Genomic DNA, 20,109 nt, shown 5'->3' with positions numbered 1-20,109 from the left:
GTTAGCTTGTGAACTGGAAGCAGCGATTTTGGTAAAAGTAAGTCATTTCCAGAATCCTGTTTGGAATCAGTATGAGGGTAGCATGTGCAAAGTTTGGTGTGTGCAACATCCAGTCTTCGTTGTGAAGGAAATAGAGCAGAAATTTGAAAAATGTTGCCAATCTAAACTTTTTCTCACTGTTTCATAATAATTCCCAGTCTTGGGCCTTAAGATGTGGCAAGTTCAGTGGAGTCATCAAATTTCTTAGAAATGCCTTTAGAATTTTCTTCTATTTTTAGGAGCACCCAAACAAAAGGTTTCCTCAAATATTAAAAGGGTGTGATTCAAGAAAGTACATTCTAATACAGCTCATACGTGGTTGCGAGTCATTGAGAGCAAGTCACTGAAGGATTTCACAGGTGTCCAGGTACCATTTAGAATTGTGGTATCAGGACAGAGTGAACAGGAATCCACCAGTCACATTCATGGTTATCTTGGTTAAGCATATATCAGAAGACAGTATAAAAAAATCAATGCTGACTGAGAATCATTGGGCTTGGAGTTACTCAACTGGCCATACACTTTTTTAAAGTAAATTTTTATGAAGTGATTTTTCTTAGTCTTTTAGTTTAAACATCTTCATATTTTATTGCATAACATAAAGTCCTCTCCTTCTCTGGACTAAAAGAAACTACAAATTCTTGCACAAGGTCTTAATTTATAAATCAAATTTATTGTAATTATGAGATATGCTAAAACCTATTGTATTGAAAATTAAAAATTTGATACTATGTACCTTATTCTAAGAACTATCTATCATGTTCCTCTTTCAACGAATACATACCATTCATTTGTTATTACCTAACCATCAAATATCCTTTCTAAAATGTAGTAAATTATACTATGTTAGGCATGGCTGTAAAGTGCTTGTCTTTTCACATCTAAATACAGTTTCACGCCACTCTGAATGCTTGACCTATATGCTTTTATTCCATACTCAGCTCTTAATTCAGCAGGAGGGAATCAGGCCTGGGTAATCTGCACTTTGATCACTTGGCCTGATTGCTTTAAAGTATCCTTATACTTTTCTGTGTATGTTCAGCATTTAACTGAGCAACCAATAGTGTATTTTTATATGCATCTTGCAAATAATGTTTAGGTCTGAGGCTAGCTCTTTGTAGCTAGTAACATCATCCTCCTAACCAACTACAGTGCTCTACTGACTTTAATGAATTGGTGCTTCTGGACTTCACTTTTGCAACTAAAATATTATGGTTAAAAATATTGTTATAACAACTTTTATGGCATATTTAGTTATTTTCAGTGGAAACAAAATGTAAAAATAGAGAAAAGTAGATCTTTCTTTTGTGACATGTATACAGGCTCAGAGAAGAAAGCATCCTTGCCCATAGGTGGTTTATCCAGTCAATATCTGGCCAATCTGGCCCAATGTGTCTAAATAAAGGACAATGCTAAATGTGTCATGAGATGTCCTTGTCACTTTCTTGCCTTCTAACTTATGCTCCTTTCATCACCTGAAAAGGTCTTCAATTCTGTCTTCCCCTTTCACAGCTTTCAAAGGTTCTACACTGTCCTTTATAAATACCTTTCCTACATAAAGACACTCTTGATCTTCCTTGCATCTGTGATATCTAAGGATTCTGAATCCTCACAGTACCTGATTGAGACACATCTCTCTCCAGATGGCCCCAACACACTGGCCCATCTTTCTCTTGGAAAATGAGCTATGTAGAAGAGATGGCTTACATCCATGTGCAAGCTCACCACTGCACAGCACTGCACATAATCCTGGTGCTATTTAGAGAAATGACCAATGATTGTAAGGATCCACAAGCAGATTTCCTGAATTGACCCCATTGCCTTGTGGTCTCCTAAGTAAGGTGAAACAATTCATTTCTGCCTGTCAGGGACTCTGTAAATATCAATTGCCTCATGACTGCACACAGTATGTTGCTATTAGAAAGCCCTTCATTCAACCTTGCAAAATGGATAGCCTTGCGCTCATGTTAATTTTCACTCCCTGTAAAACCTGTTTTCCTTATGCTCAATTGCACACCATAGCATAATTAAGAACTTATTGTCACCTCTGAACTTAATCACGTTCTTTGTATCTGAGTGGCAGGCCAATTTGCTTCATTATAGTGTGGTATGTTTTCTTCAGCACCATGCTGCAAAGGTCTGGAGATCAGACATTAATTCCATGTGTTTTTCTTGGCCCAGTCATCATTGCCATGAGTAATGTACAGCCATACCTAGCAAATATTCAACTCTTTGAAATAGATTTAAATCTTTTAAAAGAAAACTTCCTGGATCCAAATAAGATTAATACAAAGCAAGGGTACAAAAAACTTATGAAGAGAATACTAGGTAAATCAGAATGCCCACTAAAACATCAACAACAACCGGTGCACATAGGCACGCCTGCACATACACTAACTGGCTGAATGTTGTTTCTTCTGTCACACCTTACATGCAAAGCGTTTAGCTATTATTCTTCCCTTTGACAGTTTTTCTGATCACTTTCTCACCTCACTTTTTCCCCCTCAGTGTAGGAAATAAGCTCCAAATCTCAACTGTGTTTTGTCTAGGAGACTCTGGAGTTAATTCTAATTTTAAAAATTATACATAAAAATGCATAGACAGATCATATATAGACAGTGATACTTCTTTTTCTTGAAAATAGTATGTCACTTTTTGATTCCCTTTGGTAAGTATTAGAATGAATGCAATTATTCTTTTCTAGTCAGCAAACCTGGAACAAAATGGACATGAATTTGCAATGACAAAGACTGATTCTATAACCTGTCTTTATATAAAATATGGCAAGAAATCTAGGGACATAGCTTAGTGGGCAAAGTACTTATCTAGCAGGCAAAATGTACAGAATTGGAAATAAACAAAAATGAAACAACAGCAAAAGAACTAAAGAACCAAAAACCAAACGAAGAAGACCCAAAAAAACAAAGATGGTAAGATGGTCTTAAATTTCTGCCACAACTTTATTTTACTATTTTTTCTCCCTTCTATAACATTTCCTTATGTGTATGTGTGTGTGTGCGTGTGTGTTTGTGCGTGTATGTGTGTTCATGAGGACTTCTCTGTGTGTGTGTGTGTGTGTGTGTGTGCATGAGGACTCTGTGTGTGTGCATGAGAATTTCTGTGTGTGTCCATGTGTGTGTGCATGAGGACTTCTGTGTGTGTGTGCATGTGTGTGCGTGTGTGTCTGTGTGCATGTGTGTGCACGAGGACTTCTTGTGTGTGCATGAGGATTTCTGTGTATGTCCATGTGTGTGTGCATGAGGATTCTGTGTGTGTGAATGAGAATTTCTGTGTGTGTCCATGTGTGTGTGCATGAGGACTTCTGTGTGTGTGTGCATGTGTGTCTGTGCGCATGTGTGTGCACGAGGACTTCTTGTGTGTGCATGAGGATTTCTGTGTGTGTCCATGTGTGTGTGCATGAGGACTTCTGTGTGTGTGTGCATGTGTGTGCGTGTGTGTCTGTGTGCATGTGTGTGCACGAGGACTTCTTGTGTGTGCATGAGGATTTCTGTGTATGTCCATGTGTGTGTGCATGAGGATTCTGTGTGTGTGAATGAGAATTTCTGTGTGTGTCCATGTGTGTGTGCATGAGGACTTCTGTGTGTGTGTGCATGTGTGTCTGTGCGCATGTGTGTGCACGAGGACTTCTTGTGTGTGCATGAGGATTTCTGTGTGTGTCCATGTGTGTGTGCATGAGGACTTCTGTGTGTGTGTGTGTGTGTGCGTGTGTGTCTGTGTGCATGTGTGTGCACGAGGACTTCTTGTGTGTGCATGAGGACTTCTGTTCTGTGTTTGTGTGCATGTGTGTGTGCATGAGGACTTCTCTGTATGTGTGTGTCTCTCTGTGTGTGTAAAACTGTTTTATATTTGTGTCATTGTAATATCCTGCCTTCTTTTCAGCACCAGATAAAAAGTATTTTAGAAGAGGCACAACACCATCATACTGAGACTAAAAGTTGCTTGGTTATGATCCATGAAAAGGAAACATTTATCCTTTTATTGTGTCTATTTCCTCTTTAAGATTTGTTTCATCTTAAAAATGTTAAATATATTTAGATAAATACAATTAAATCAAGAGTGCATTATGCCCAGAAAACTATTTGTGTCACGATAAAGGAAGAAAGGGGACACTTGCTTATTTTAATAAAACATGCCTGTTGTCAGTATGAAGCATAACCTTTAGAGAACATAGCTTTTCAGATATAGAGTGGTATAATTATGCCTAACTTCAACTACTTGCCATTAACAGTTATTTAAAGACAAAATAGTTCCTGAAAAGTATGTTTTAAATATATTATAGCAGCACAAACTAGCATTATATGTTACATTTATAGGACTTTACTAAGAAAACAATGCTAGTTTTACGAATTTATCACAGATTATTTTTACATCTAAGTTACTGTTAAAAGGCAAGTTGTTCTTTGTGATGTGGTTAAAATTCATAGCCAGAGACAGTCCAACCTCTTCCTCTGGCGCTAGACCTCACCTTCGAATATCGGTTACACACCCTGATTGCTTCCACATGTCTGGCGTAAAGTAAAATAGTTTATGAGCATTGTAATACAGCTAAAGCCGCAATGAAATAAAATTCATCTTTGTCTAGAGTACCTCAGAAATGTATGCATGCTGCTGGATAAAGGCTTTTCAAAAGAAGGTCTGTCCTTCTGAAAAATCCTTTAAAAGCCAATGGTGGTTAGTGTCACCTCCTTTGCTAAGGATGTCTAGGTTTTCCAGTCTGCTCTCCCAGTGTCTTCTGCGATACAAAAACCCCTTTAAGTTCCTCTCCACATGCCCTTCATTCTATTTACCAGCCTCAGACACGCACGTTTATTTTCCTGAGTGACTGCATATCCTCTTTCCTGCAAATGGGTTATTTGCAGCCACAGGTGGGTCTACAATGCTTCATTCAGACTCAGAGAAATGCTTAAAAAAAATATCTGTTTATTCCTAGAGTCTTCAGTGTTCCTTGGGCTGTCCTGAGCTTGGGTCTTCATGGAACAAGTCATTCCAAATAATATGGAAAGCCGTCATCGTGCCATTTGAGAGGCTATGCAAATAAAACTAGTCATTTCCTGGTGATTTTTACTTAATATTGAATGGCTGACTATTTAATGTTGAAAATGCGGACTGGAACATGCGTTCTGTCGCCAACACTTGTAAGCAACTGTTTCCTTAAAAGGCAGGTGCTTCCTTGCTCACCTGGCAGTAACTACCCACAGCTACAAGGAGAGCTTTCACTCCCATCATATAGCTCTACACAACCTGAGAGCATCTACGCTTCCCTTCTGTGTTTGGATGATGCCCAATACTGAATATATCAAAGGGAGAGGGAGGACTGAGAGTTTAATGTTAGACTTAGCTGGGTTTTTATTGTTTACTTCAAGTGCTATCTTTTTTTATTTGTAGGATTATATATACTTCAAATTAAACACATGAATCTAAAGCTTCAACACTAATCCACATATGACTAAACACATGAAATATTCACCTCCTTAGGTCTAGGCTACCTTACTCAGTATAATATTTCCAGCTCCACCCATTTAGGTCTTTTTTTAAATTTTTCTTTACAGCTAAATAAAACTTCCTTGTATACAGTTATTACATTTTCATCATTATGGACATCAAGCCTATTTCATTGTCATAGCTATTGAAAACAGAGCAGCTTTGAACACAGATGGTCATTGGTAGAGAGAAGGAAGAAAGATCTTAAAGGGGAAATGTTAGTAGAACAAAGTTGCCATGAAGAGGAAGAGGAAAAGAATGGAAATGGAAAATTAAGTGGCAAGAAGAATGGGAGGGCCAGGTAGAAGGGAGGAAGCTAACTAACACCACGAACACTAGAAAAAGTCACACGGGAGACTACTATACTATATACAGATTTATTCATGAAGAAAAAATTCATTTTGGGAAATATTAAATTATGATAAAATTTGCTATATTAAAAATGTATCCATTATCTCCATCCATGAAGAAAACTCAACTGCTTACAGTACATAGAACTGATACAGTTTTGATACAGGTAACTGTGATCAAATCCATTTGTATACCTGAGGAACTTAATACTGAAGAGTAACAGCCAGAATAGCAAGGGCATAACAATCGCAGGCACACTATGTTTGAGAAAATCTAATATCAGGGTCAAAAAAGTTGTATACTTAGTCCTGGCCTAAGGAAATAGATTACTCTAACATTAGTAAGTTCACTTCCATTTTGGAATGGTCTAAAATTACTAAAGAGACTGTAGCAAAATTACTGTTCTGATATTTATATGGTTGTGAGAAGAGAAACCAAAATGTGGTGAACACTTTTCTCCAAAATGGCAGAAAAACAGCAGAGACAAGAAGGTAAGTATTAATAAAGTTATTGTTAAATAATAATGCACCAGACAGACGCTGGCTCTGAATGACTACAGGATTCATAGGGTCAAAAGAAATGATTCTTAAATAATTTGGCTACACATTGTTGTTATATGGAAATTCTGCCTATGTATGAATGAGGAGGTTGAAAGACAGAGAGAGGGTATCTTGGCTTAAGCACCAAACCATCTCTTCAGCCCCAAGTTGCAGAATTTTAAAGTTTTAATATTCTGGTAATCCTCTGTGTCCCCAACTTTTTATAATCAAGAACTCACTAAAACAGGTTTCTATGTACTTTAAACATCTTCAGACTCCTTTTCTCTTCATCTCCTTAATCAGCCCTGTAAAGCTGTGGGCCCTCCTACAGCACCCTCTGTCTCTGTATTACTAGGTTATTCTCAGTAACAGAGGAGTGTGTTTGGCATTTTAACAACTGGGGATTTCAATAGAACGAAGGTATGACCCGACACTGAATATCAGAAACAGTTGTATCCAGGATGACAGAAAGAAGGACTGTCATTAAGATACCCATTGCTCTAACTGGGCAAATGGAGCGGGGTCTTGTTTTAGGTAGGAAGACTGGAAATGTCATTTTTGAGGGGTGAAGTAGAAATTACAGGACTCTGGGTCTGAGTATATGTGAGGAGCAGCAGGGATAAGAAGATAAGGTAGTAAAAATTAGCATGCAGGTTACTGAATTAAAAGCACTCACCTCTATTGTCTTTTAATTATGTTCCTCTGAAGATTAGTTGTCAAAAGTGACAAGTTCCAGTTTATTTCCAAGAAGGACATAAAATAGTCATTACTATTATTATTTAATTGCCTTGCTCTGAAAAATTTTCTTATTCACCTCAGGCAGAATTCACAGAATTTTGTTTTGCAAAAGATACCCTTCAGTGAATGAGATTTATTTGCATAGTCCAGAAAGACACAACTTGTAGATTTGTGTCTCACAGGGGACACTGGATCATCTTGTTTTTGTGCATTGGGATCTATAATTCAGACGTGGAAAAATAGAAATTTATTGTAAGGAGGGAAACTGAGTTTTGCACATTAGAGTTGAAGGTCTTGAGAATAGAAACGTTTTATGCATAACTACAGAGCCTAGACTATAAGGACTGTGTTCTGGAGCAAAGATAACGGGGAGACTCCGTGCAAAGGCCTGGACATGCACAAATGGCTCTTCCTGGAGTCTCATGTCTAAGACGGAAAAGCAGAGGAAGCTTGACAATAGTATCAACAAACAAAAACTGGTCTATAAAATGCAGAAAAAAACAAAAGATGACAGCCCATCTTTAACTGTGAGGGGCTGAGATAAAGCAATACACACAATGCCCCAAAAGCATTGCCTCCTCCGGCATTCAAATGATTAACTTTTCATATTAACTGAATTAATTGTAGTATGAGGCAGAAAGCAGCATTTTGTGACTTTTTTCCCTTTTGAATACTAGACAGAATGTGTGTGTATGTGTGTGTATATGTATGTGCAAGTGTGTGTGCAAATTAAAAATCCATCAAAGTGAAGTTATTTTCCTATATATAATTTTTGATTGTATTGCAAAAAAAACTGAATCAGAAGCCTGATCATTTAAAATATGGAATGTTTTATAATTTTACATGTTTGTTCTGAAATTCTTAGTTTATGTTGGGAGATGAGTTAGAAGAACATCATGGATGGTAGCCAAGTACTCTGTGGGCTATCATATACACAATGAAGGATTTCACATTTTAGCATAGATATCCTGTAACATGGGGACACACAATTGAAGTGACATGCATCAGATTATATCATAAGTGACTTCTTAAAAACAAATAAAAATGTTCTTCACAACCTGCTGACAAAATAAGAAAGTAAAGCAGGATAGTGGGGTCACCTAGGCAGCTGTTCTGAACTATCTTAATTTTTAACCTTTCAATACAGTTCCTTGGGTAATGCTAACACCCCAACCATAAAGTTATTTCATTGCTACTTCGTAACAACAATTATGCTACTGTCACGAATGTTGTAGTGTCATTATCTGATGCCCAGGATATTCGGTAAGGGACCCATGTGGAGGTTGTGACTCACAGGTTGAGAAGCAATGTAGGGAGAGAGGAAACCTGCTTTTGAGATCAGTGTAGTAGGTACTCTCAAGGAACCATAGCTGTGAAAGTCTATACAATGGATACCTAAGCTCAAGTTCCCAAGACTTTGGTTAGAAAGAAGCCTCACTTATGCATCTGGACTATATCCAAAGAAAACATAGACAAACCCAAGTGACTCTGGCCACTGTGGAAAGCCCTTATAATATATGTCACTTGGCCATCTTGATCTCATTTTCAAGTCAGCCTAGACATCCACATAATAAATCCATAGAGTTCCTACCCTACTATGCTTCAGTTTACAGTTATCCACTGTATAAAATATATGTTAAAAGTCACATAGAACACGCCACTTAAAGGGAAAAGAAAAACACATAGACTTAAAGAATTCTGGAATGGTGGTAATGACTCCATACCTTATTTCTGCCTTCTCATGTCTTTCTGGTCATTCAAGACTGATTTCCTCATACTAGGTTTCAGAATCACCATAGATATATCCATAGAAATGTCAGTCATGCCATCTTCTTTAGAAGCCATTCTAAGTCATTTTATTTCCCCAAATCAGTTCACTCCTACAGAAATATCAGCTAGCCTGTGACCCTGTATGTGCATCTGCCAAATAGAGTGTAAGAAATCTCAGCCACTGATCTTTGTGAACACGAAGTCTCCAGAGCTGAGGAAAATGTGTTTCCTTTAAACAAATTCATACACGATGACGACAAAAACACAGCAAGTTTATTTGCTCAAGTCTTCAGGTTTGAAGATTAAAACTTGGAAATTCATGATATGCATTGCGTCTAGCCAAAACCAGTCTTATACTTGGGTTAAACCTCAAGTGTGAACAAATTTATTTTAGCTTTACCTGAGTTCTTAAGGTTTAGTAGCTATGCCTTGTATATAAAGGTTAGCTGTGCAACTGTCCTTTCCTGGTATTTCTACTCTGTTGTCAGTTTTTAAGAATCTTTCACAATAGTTTATAAATTTAATTAGAGTAAAATATCAGTTTGAAGAAATCTTAGGCAGCCTAAGGAATTGCTGTCTTCTCAATTACTTGAGACCCAAGAGGTAAACTAAGAAGTGAAGATGCATTTTGTAGATTCTTGTCATTCCTTCCCACCAGAGTCACTCTCCTGAAAATGCAGGTGCTCAGGAGCAAGAGCTGACCACTGGAGCAAGGGCTGGTCCTCTGTGGTTGGACATGAAGACAAGGGAAGAAGAAGGATGACTGGAGATGCCCAGCATAGGTGATGAAGAGCCATTGATCTGGATAAAGCGCCACTCTACCCTAGAAGCTAGCTCAACCCTTACTTCTTCTATAAAATATGCTGGGGAAGAAAACAAAGCAACTTTGGGAAGGAAGGGATTTATTTCACCTTACAGTTCCATGTTAAAATCCATTATTTGGGGGGGAAACAAGTCAGGTAATTCAAATAGCCGTATAACATTCACAGTTAAGAGTCGGAAGAAAATAATGCAGACATGCTCACCTGCTTTCTTGCTAGTTTCTGCTCAATTCAATTTCATCCATCTTACGTAGTTCAGGATCCCTTGCCTACAGATTGGTGCTACCCACAGTGAGCTGGGTCATCCCACATCCAGAAACTTCATTAAGAGAAGCCTCTGTAGACATGCCATAGGCCAGTTCAGTGCAGGCAATTGTTTTTAATCCCAGCACTGGGGAGGCAGAGGCAGATGGGTCTCTGAGTCTGAGACAAGTCTTGTCTACAGAAGTTGTTTCAGACAACTCAGGGCTACACAAAGAAATCCTGCCTCAAAGAGACTCTCCTCAGGTTGGGTCTATTCAACAATTAAAAGTATCCAGCACAACCATACTGTTCAATCCACTGTCCAATTGTCTACCAATTCACATTCTTTATATCTAGCAAAGTCATACTGCAGAGTAGACCACAAAGGGTAGCAGCTAATGTACAAAATCAATCCACAGTGAGTGACTCCATTCTAACACAGAAGAGATTAAAAACGCCAACTAATAACATCTAGCCTGCAAACTGTACAGTGATGGCACAACCAAGATGAATCATGCAAGCACTTTGGCAGAAGTAAGTACTCATTTGACATATTCAACAGCATTTCTTTAGTTTGCTTATGATCCCTCAAGTGGGTCATGATGAAATTTATCTATAGACTAATTTGAGATAGCAGCTATGCATTGTGACCCGAAAGTTTGCTCTATACTGTTCCCCATGCCACACTTAAGCAAAGGACACCTAACGACACGGGCTTAGCGACTCATTCAGAACACTGCAAGGCTCACAGAGTTAGTGATCCTCCTCTGCTTTCCACTAAGATTGTAGAAACTAGAGCTAATCATTCTTTCTATTTATCAACAGAATTTTATTTTTGCTTATCTTCCTTCTCTAGTTCAGTATAAATTGTGTATTTTCTTATCCTGGGTTTGACAGAGTCCAGCTTTTTTACTGTTTGGGAATGGTGTGTGAATTCCCTATTTATACAGATGTTTATGTCTTGGCAACAGAAAGAGATAGTAGCTGGAGACATTCAGACTTATTTGTTTTAGATAGAATTACCAGCTCTTCCATATGCTTGATTGTAAAATAGATGAAAACACAATAAAATGTAGAGAAGTCATTACGTTAAAACTAAAATGTAGTTTTCTAAACATTACTTTATAGTCTCAGCTAGTTATTTCCTAATTATAAATAATAGGCCATAATGTGCCACAGGCAGACTTATTCTTCCCTATAAGCACATTTTATGATTCAAATCATGCAAATTTACATTTGTAAATTTTAAACACACATATATACACACATTAAACATACTCACACATATACAACTGCCCCACACTAATCTTTTTGCCTGTTATCACTATTTCACTTTTCAGGTTGTTTATCTCTGGCTAATTTCACATTTTATGGATACATTTTTGTGTAATTATCACTTAAATTAAAATGTACTCATTTCTTTCTTACTTACAGCCACTCACTTCTTAGTGGGGAAAGGTGCTACTAAGTTCACCCTGAAGAACATGTCAAAACCTTAGTAAATTCTACCGCCACCGAGGCTCCTGTTTAGTGCATGTCCCATGTCTGTGTTGGCTTTTCCTGGCTTGGCTTTTACACCATTACTCTGTGTGTATTTATCCTAGCAGCCTGCCTGTTCTGGACTAAGGAAAGAGCTGTCACAAATTGCTACTGCCACCTATTAGTGGAAGCCTAGAACTGCAAATCCTGGCAATCCCTGTAAGTAGCACCTTAGAAGTCAAAAAGGGGTAAAGGCCATTTAGAGTTTCACTTGTTCTAACTTTTGTTTACAACTACTAGGTATCTTTTCCAAATCAGCTTTGACCCGAGCGTTAAACTCAGCCCAGCGCTGATGTAGCTGTGGAGGCTCACATATGACTTGCTGGGTATGGATCACATGACTCTAGACTTCTTTCATGAAGTTTGGTAAGTGTAACTTGTCACGACATAGTATGAGAACTCAGTAAATTAAAATTGCTAGGTAATGATCAACCCCAAATTTGTTTTAAAAGTGGTAGTTTTAGAAGACTTAAATTCAAGGTAAAATTTTAAGAAAGTCTTGAATTTTGACTTAAAAGATCTCTGGAACTGCTATACATGGATGTTTAAATGAGAAAATCTGGGTAAGAAATTAAACCACAAATCTTCTCACCTTTAAAGTTGATGGAATTTTTAAATTATAGGATTTTTAATATATATCTCGAAATATGATACAAAATTTGCTCTATAAGACAGTCGTATATTCATACTAAGAATGTCTACAGCAACTGTTTAAACTTTGTTTTTGTCAAATAGGGATGCAGATAATCATTTCATTTAATTCAGTTCAAATTTATCCCTGAATGGTTGCATACTTGTAAAGTATAAGTTTATGTTTTAGGTACAAATGATCCTAAATTGCACCGTCTGTCAATTATATTGTGACAAATATCAGAAAACAAAGAATACTTGACACCACAGACCTATGTCTATTGAGTTCATTAAATTACTAGAATATTCTTGTTGTTTACACCCAAGACGACAGAGTCAGAAATCACAGTTCCAAGCCATTCAGACTTCAGGCGTAACTATTACAAGTTGTTAGGTTATAGGTGTCTATGAAATGATTTCACAGCCCAGTGGTTTCCTATTTCCTATCGTCTGGATTGCATATTCTCTCACTTCAAAGGTCAACCTGCTTGGCAACTTTAACAGAAAGGCCACAAGTTGGAGCGTTTCAGGAACTTTCCTTTGATGTCACCAGAGTTGAATGACAAGATATGTTTGTGTCTTACAGGATTTCACCATTCATGATGTTTTCAGGACATGCCTCTTGAATTGATTTGTCAAAAGTCTAGTCTTCATCACCTTAAATTCAAAACATCACAATCAAAATATGATTTGGAAGGAAATAATATTTGGTGAGAAAAGATGCCAAAAACCCAGTAACATGAGGTGACAGTTTGAGAAAACTGTAAAAAGATTTTGTCCCTGTGATCCTGTACATTGGTGTGTGCCTCTGTGTATTGTATATGAACAATTCTATATGCATTTTATCTGTAAGGGGGTTATTAGTGTAAGCTAAATCTCACACCATGCTACTATATACTTAAGAGCTACTTGAAATGTTTTAATAGGATTTACAAGGTCAGATCTTACTCTAATATATACAAATACATATATAAAATACTCCAATACAGTGGCTCTCTGCCTTTCTAATGTTGTGACCCTTTAATACAATTCCTCATGTAAGGGTGAACGCCAATCATACAATTATTGCTGCTATTTCATATCTGTAATTTTGCTGCTGTTGAGAGTCATTTGATCATCTGATCTGCAGGATTCTGGTGTGTGATGCTCAAAGCAGTCAAACCCCTAGGCTGAAAATTACTGCTCTAATATTTATATATTAGATATGTATTTTTCAATATGTCACTTAAAGTAATTTTATCATTAAAATTTAAACTTTTCACACTTTTGATTCTTTATTCAACAGTAAGTGTCAATACCAGATATGAAGGCTTATATCTAATAATGGCTTATTTATGGAAGTAGCCACACAACTAGGTCATATATTACTATTTCTCTGGTAAATGTCCTTTCAACTGCATCACAGAAAAAAAGTAAGGTTGGATAAGCCAGCAATCATATTAATTTATTTTAATTTAATCATAACATATAGCGAAACTTTGGAAAATTTTGTTTAAAATTTTAATTAGTGAAAATTGACTTCTAATATCATAAAGTTATATACAAATTTTGATTGAACGGATAATCTCACTTTCCCAGTAACTAACCACCTTGATTCTGAGAAGGGAAAAATGTGAGCAGATAAGGAAAAGGTCTTTGAAATTCCCAGCCTTGTACTTAGGTGCTGTTTACTCAGCCCTCCCTCTGAAGAGAAGGTTAAAATCATTGATTTAACCTTTGGATTCACCGGACACTATCATACTGATACTTGCATGTGTCTTTGATTTCTTCTGAATCTCAGGCACATTGCATACTGGGAAAAAAAAAAAAAACTTATGTCGAGGGATGAAACATTTGTTACTTGTTTAAAACTTCCAATACCCCCTGCACACTTCTTGGGATTCACCCAGTTTTTTTCTGAAGATTCCACTGGACCACACATCCCAAATGAAAGATTGTACGGTTTCTTAGCATTTCATAAGAGGAGTAAAATGTGACTAATTTTGCAGAGGAAGTAGACAATCATGTACGGAATTAAAAATGGTGGGAGGGGTGGAACATTTAGTCAGTTACTGTTGGCGTACTCAAGGAAGGCAAAAGCATCTCTCGCGTGGATGCTTCTTGAGGATAATTTCTATGTGACGTTGAGATTTACAGCCTTCTCACATTTTCTTCCCCCACAAGGATTCTAAATCAGGCTGGTTCAGAGGAGAAGCCAGCATACCCCATTTTTCTAATATTATCACTTCTCCAGATGGTTCTGAAAACATCTATTCAGTTCCTTTTCCTAGAAAGTAGAGGTGCCTTATGAGCTATGTAAGCACATTCATCCCAGAAGCAGCCTTGGTGCTCCCTTCGCTTTAACATATCAAATCTCTTTCATCTCCCACCACGCAGGATGACAAGGAGAAAGCAAGCTCACTGATTGCCTGAAAATTCATCTTGGCAACCTGAGCAAAGAGAGAGTTAATGGTGGATCTTTGAAGACAAGTGACCATGGGAAATTAAGGTTGGCAGGGATTTAACTCTTCATGGGAAATGCTGCAATATTTTTAAGAGCAAGGCAGCAGATATTTTAACTGTGTTTGACATCTAATTAAGTCGGGAAGAAGAAGCAGATTTAAATAAGATCTCTCTTACAGTTAGAGGCAAGGTCTTGACAATTGATTATCAGGCATGTGCTTTGGCAAAACAAGCCTGTGAGGACACACCAGTAAAACGACAGAAGAAAAGGTGCTGGAACCCTGCCTCCTCTTCCTTGCTGTTGTCCACTTCACAGTTTAGTAAAGCAAACTGCCAAGCTCTTGGTCTATGAATAGAATGGTTAGAGAGGTGTAGAGGAGTTTTAGATTTAAAGGAAAACACAAACATTATGATGGATACCATAGCTAACATCTATAAGACTTGTAGAGACAGTACCATATATATATATATATATATATATATATATATATATATATATATATATATATATATAACAATATCTTGTTAATGTATACAGCCCTCATCAGACAAGTTTAAACATATGTATATAACAAAGAACAGGTTTAGTTCCACTATCTACATGATTTGAATGCATAGACATGACAGGTGCCTCTTCTCTGATTGAGAGTAATTAATGGTAAGGAAATAAAATTCTCACTAAGTAAGGAAATAGAATACATTTTATTTTTATTTAATAGCTATTTGGCAACTAGAAAATTGTTTTTAAGACTATTAGATTCTTAAAATACACTTCATTATTTCAAATTTGCTAATATCAAATTATAGTATGCAACCATTCGGCATCTTAGAAATGCAAACCTGAGAATTACATCTTTTCAAACTAAAGTTGAATAGAAAACTTACGAGGAATATAAACTTGAATAAAATAAGCTATCAATCTAAAGATAACAGGATGGTGTCTCCTCAATAATACAGATCAAAGAACAATAAAATCATAGATTATTTAACATACTATGCAAACAATTTCACTATTTTTATTATACAGAAACAAAGTAAAGACTTGGTGAAATATTTAGTGGATGTTATATGATTTTTCAATACTGATGTACCAATGCAACTGTTTATCTTGCATTGAACCTATATGTATGTAATTAGGTGCTTAATGAAATACTATACTAAAAATAATTTTCTAAGTCAAAGTATTTTATCTTAAGTTGAATTCAAATACACACATTAATAGGTGTTTAATTTTCTCATGCATAGTGTGAAAATTACGCGTCTCTCCTAATTGGTCTCTCAATTCACGATAAAGCACTCAGAAAAGTTGTCCCCTATCATGTGAAAATTAGAAATACATTTTTCTCTATATCAGTCAGTCGTGCACAAAAAGGAAATGTCTCTAGCAATAGCAATACTCATGTACCTTATAAGCTAAATACATAGCAGAGGTAGAAGCTACTCAGAGCCCCACCCCCAACCCAAGAAATCCGAGAATCATAGGAAATCAGCACCTTGGGGAGTTAAACTATACGAGTTAAAACGGTTTAATCTTAAACTTCATTTATTAACACCCGAGAAATACTCCCTGCCACTAAAAGTTTTGTACACACACACACACACACACACACACACACACTTTAGGAATTGCTTTACCACTACTCTACCCAACAGTCTTTGAAATCTCTCCAAACAAATTCAGAGCAAATATTTTCTTTAAAATTGCCATCTGAAAACAAACACACACACGAATCTGTAACAGAAAAAAAAAATCATGTGACCTAGCAGGGTTTTCGTTTATGAATTTATACTTCTTAAAAAAGAAGTTCAAATAACTAACGGTGTCATTAGAGAATTACATCTCTATAATTCCCACTTAGCTACATATGGAATTAAATATCATTATATTTCAAAGGCTAGTTTTACACCAATTAGGGAAATACAATCTTTTCATCATCATAACACAGTGTGGAAAAACTAGCCTGTTCCCTCCAGTTTATATTCTCTTGGCAAACCATGATCTACTGCTTATGGTGAGCATCTGAGTGTCAGATTTGAACAAACTGAATATTCATGATGGCGATTAACCATTTAGTGCCCGCAACTATGAAGATACTGTTCACTGTAATGGTTATTATAGGTGAGGCATGACTAGCTATAAAAAAAAAAGCATTTTTTTTTGCATTAACGGTTCTTTAAAAATATTTTAAATGGAAGTAAAGTGAGAAGAATGAAGGGCACATAGCATGATCAGAAGGTACTCAAATCAGCATGCATGGAGCAGGCACACAGCTCACCGTGATTAAATGTTCTTTGTTTGCTTTTAAGTTGTCACACATCAAACAGAAGGCATGCTTTTTTGTTGTTTAAGAGAAAGTGTTTAAATTTTCACCGAAAATTTTGACCGAATGACACAGGTTTCCCAGGTTAACCTAAAGGTTTGATGTTTAGTGTTGGGAGTTCAAGCAAAGAAAGGAGGGGGCACTATAAATCTAGTCAAATAAAAGAAAAAGAAAGCTTTACCTTTGTACGATAATTTCAGTCTTGGCACATTGTTCTTCCCGTTTGCATAGTTTGCTCTTGCTGTAAGTAATACACCCCAGAAAAGACAGGCAATCCCAGCGAACCAGCCCATGCTGCAGACGCTGGAGGTCCCTGGGCTGCTGCAGCCTTCCTTCCTGTATTGTGCGGCCAGAGAAGTTCAAACAATCTGGAAACTGGAGGTAACAGGTGATTTAGGTCAGTTTCATTCATAAATGCAGACAATCAAGACCTCATGGCAACACTAACGTCTCTTCTTCTGTAACAGTCACGGAATCACAGAAACTTCAAACCCTCAAAAAAAAAAAAAAAAAAATCGAGCCAGGCTCCGGATAATGAGGCACAACTGTTGTGTGGAAAGAAGAAAAAAAAAAAAAAATTAACAAGGGCTGCGGCAGTGGCGCTTAAGAAGCCGTTCCTTTTATCTCAGCTCCGCTGATAGCCGGTGGCAGACTCTAATCCTGCTCCCTCTCTCTGCTTCATTCCGCTCCGAGGAAGCAGAATGAAAGGGAAACAGAGAAAGAGAGAGAGAGAGAAAGAGCAGAGGGGGAGCGAGCAGGCTTGAGCAGCGCGGACTTTTCCTGTGCACAGGCAGGGAAAGATGACACAGGATCCCGCGGACAGGTTTTCCCAACACTCACTAGACGCGCTGACAATGGGAGAAGAGCGAGCTCAACCCACTCCCCTTCCTTCTTGTCACACAACACATGCAAAAAACATCTCGCAGAGATTAGAGCCGGGAGCAGAACCCTCCGGCGTGCCTGGGAGAGGCATGGGGCTATAAATTTACCTCCCGAGGCTAGCGTTGTTTTATAGCCATTTTGGGGAGCAATTGTGATTTAAAAGAAAAAAATCGAATTTGGCTACCTACAGAATTTACAATCCATGCTCATTATTACAGTCTCGGCTGAACTTGTGCTGTGTGTGTGTGTGTGTGAGTGTGTGTGTGTGTGTGTGTGTGTGTGTGTGTGTCTCCCTCTCATCAGAGTAACTTTAACCAGGGAAGGTTTTAAAGCCTCCTTAGAGATTATTCCCGCCTCCACACAGCCCCCCTTGGGTTCAGCCACCTCCTTCCCCTGCTCTACAAGTATAGTGAAGAAATTCCTTGGAAAGCCTATATAAACGATCAGTTCAAGACAAATAAAGGTCCACGGAGAATTATAAATTACAACAGGGGATTCGCGAAAGGATACTCCAAATCTAAAAGTGGCGGTGGTTTTGAGGCTCCTGGAAGGCAGTGGCCGGGCTGACTCTTCCACCGCCCCGCCTCGCATTAATTAGATCCACTTCCCCAGTGCTGGCTTCAAGGGCAGAGGAAGATGACAAAGTTCACAAAAGTCCCTGCTGAGTGTCAAGGACCAAAATGAAAAGAGAAGCGTGTTCCTGTGTCTCCATGAGCTGGTGAGGGGTAACTCTGTTGTCTGTGGGACACAAGCACGTATTCAGAGTCCTGTTGAACCTCATTAATTCTCTGACAGAAAGGCGTGCTCTCTCTGGCGTATAGATTTTCTTTAACTTTTCTTTCAAGAGTCCTGAAGTCCAATGGTATGATAGGATTTGGGTAAGACTTGTATAAAAGTTAGAAGAGAACACCCTCAACATTTCCCGTAGCCTTCTTTGCTCTCCCTTTTCCACTCCTGCATCTAAAGACTTGAAGCCCAGAAGAGAATTCCTATTCGATGATATGGATGTTCTTCAGCCCAAAAGGGAGGGCCAGTCTCCCAATCAAAAACACAAAGACTGTTGAAAGTGCTCATAAAAGTTATCTAAGCATCGCCATGAAAGCTCTCATACTGTCTATAGACAACATTCTCCCCTGACCCCGTGAATGTAGACTCAGGAAGATTTAAAGTGGGCGGGGTGAGTTGGGGGAGGGGAGAGGGGTCTACACTGCACTAGATGGATTTGTCATAGGGATCTTATTGTATTTGTCAGTTCCTGAAAGCCTATTGATCAGTTAGCATTGTTAAGAATACAAACTCCAAAATCATGTTGATTTTAGTGATCCCATCCTTGTTATCCCGAGCACTTTTCATGCTTTGGCAGGGGATTAAGGTTACAAATGACAAGAGGCTTTCTGTCTGCTTCTATAGACGCTCATCCTGCAAAGGAATTCAGGCCACTTTGGGATTATCTAGAGGGTTCCAATAGCGAATTGCCCCAGCCCAACACCACCGTTAGCACATTTAAGCATTTCCCCTTTCTACTTAATGTATTTTTCAAGGCATTAATATATTTCTAACATGTTTCTTCTGCAGAGCAAGAAGGTAAGTTTGTCTTTGTCAGTGTAGAAAAGGATGAATTAAAGTGTATCCATTTTGCCTCTTAAAAGTCTAATCTTGAAAATGCTTGTGTGTTCCATGAAAAATAAAGAATAGTAAGTAAGATTGAGTGAAAAAGAACTCATATTGATCCCAAAGAAAAAACAGTTCTCTAGAACTTGAACACAATGGGGAAGCATTGCAGAATTGTACAGAAGAAATAATTTATACCAAAGTTGATGTCTGAAATTTGATACACAAAGAAGTTCATTCTACAACAGCCCTAGTCTCAAAACGTTGATGCAATTAACTTTGGAAAACATCAAAACCTTTGGGTCTTAGATTTCTGCTCTGATCTCAGCAGACTTTGGCAAGATTGACTACGGTTGTTGTCTTCATTTGTTTTTATATACTTCCCTCCTCCTGAGAGATAATTACCTTTAAGCCCTCTTCTTAGCTAAAGTAGAAGCAAGATTGGAGTGCACCTACCTAGGAGTTTGTCAAAGCCTCAGAGCCGTAAGGACGCAGCTGCAGGTGTGACAATGCGGATTCTGAGTCACTACAACAGAACTTGTGGCCTAAGGCATGGCTTGACCGAACCTGCCGCATGCACCAACAAAACCCTGCTTTTTCCGCATTCATTCCTGCAGCTAAAAGTCAGGAGTACTGTATTGATCTTTCAATGCTGATTTTTAAAGTATGGTGAAATATTCT

At 37.8% G+C, this 20,109-nt stretch overlaps 1 protein-coding gene across 1 annotated transcript in view; it reads right to left on the bottom strand.

Annotated features, from left to right (window-relative positions):
* The window catches only part of LOC121434769 (semaphorin-3A), a 307,219-nt gene that overhangs the window by 186,572 nt on the left and 100,538 nt on the right, over positions 1-20,109 (bottom strand). The window contains exon 3 of the mRNA XM_041633730.1: positions 17,117-17,310. Coding sequence (XP_041489664.1) covers positions 17,117-17,228 — 112 coding nt within the window. The 5' untranslated portion in view covers positions 17,229-17,310. The remainder of the gene's footprint in view (positions 1-17,116; positions 17,311-20,109) is intronic.

The sequence above is a fragment of the Microtus oregoni genome, unplaced genomic scaffold (assembly GCF_018167655.1).
Source record: "Microtus oregoni isolate MIOR12 unplaced genomic scaffold, Mior012 000044F_ref0000062, whole genome shotgun sequence".
NCBI classification, from domain to species: domain Eukaryota; kingdom Metazoa; phylum Chordata; class Mammalia; order Rodentia; family Cricetidae; genus Microtus; species Microtus oregoni.
Note: the sequence above shows the minus strand (reverse complement) of the source record. Positions and strands in the feature narration are given on the sequence as shown.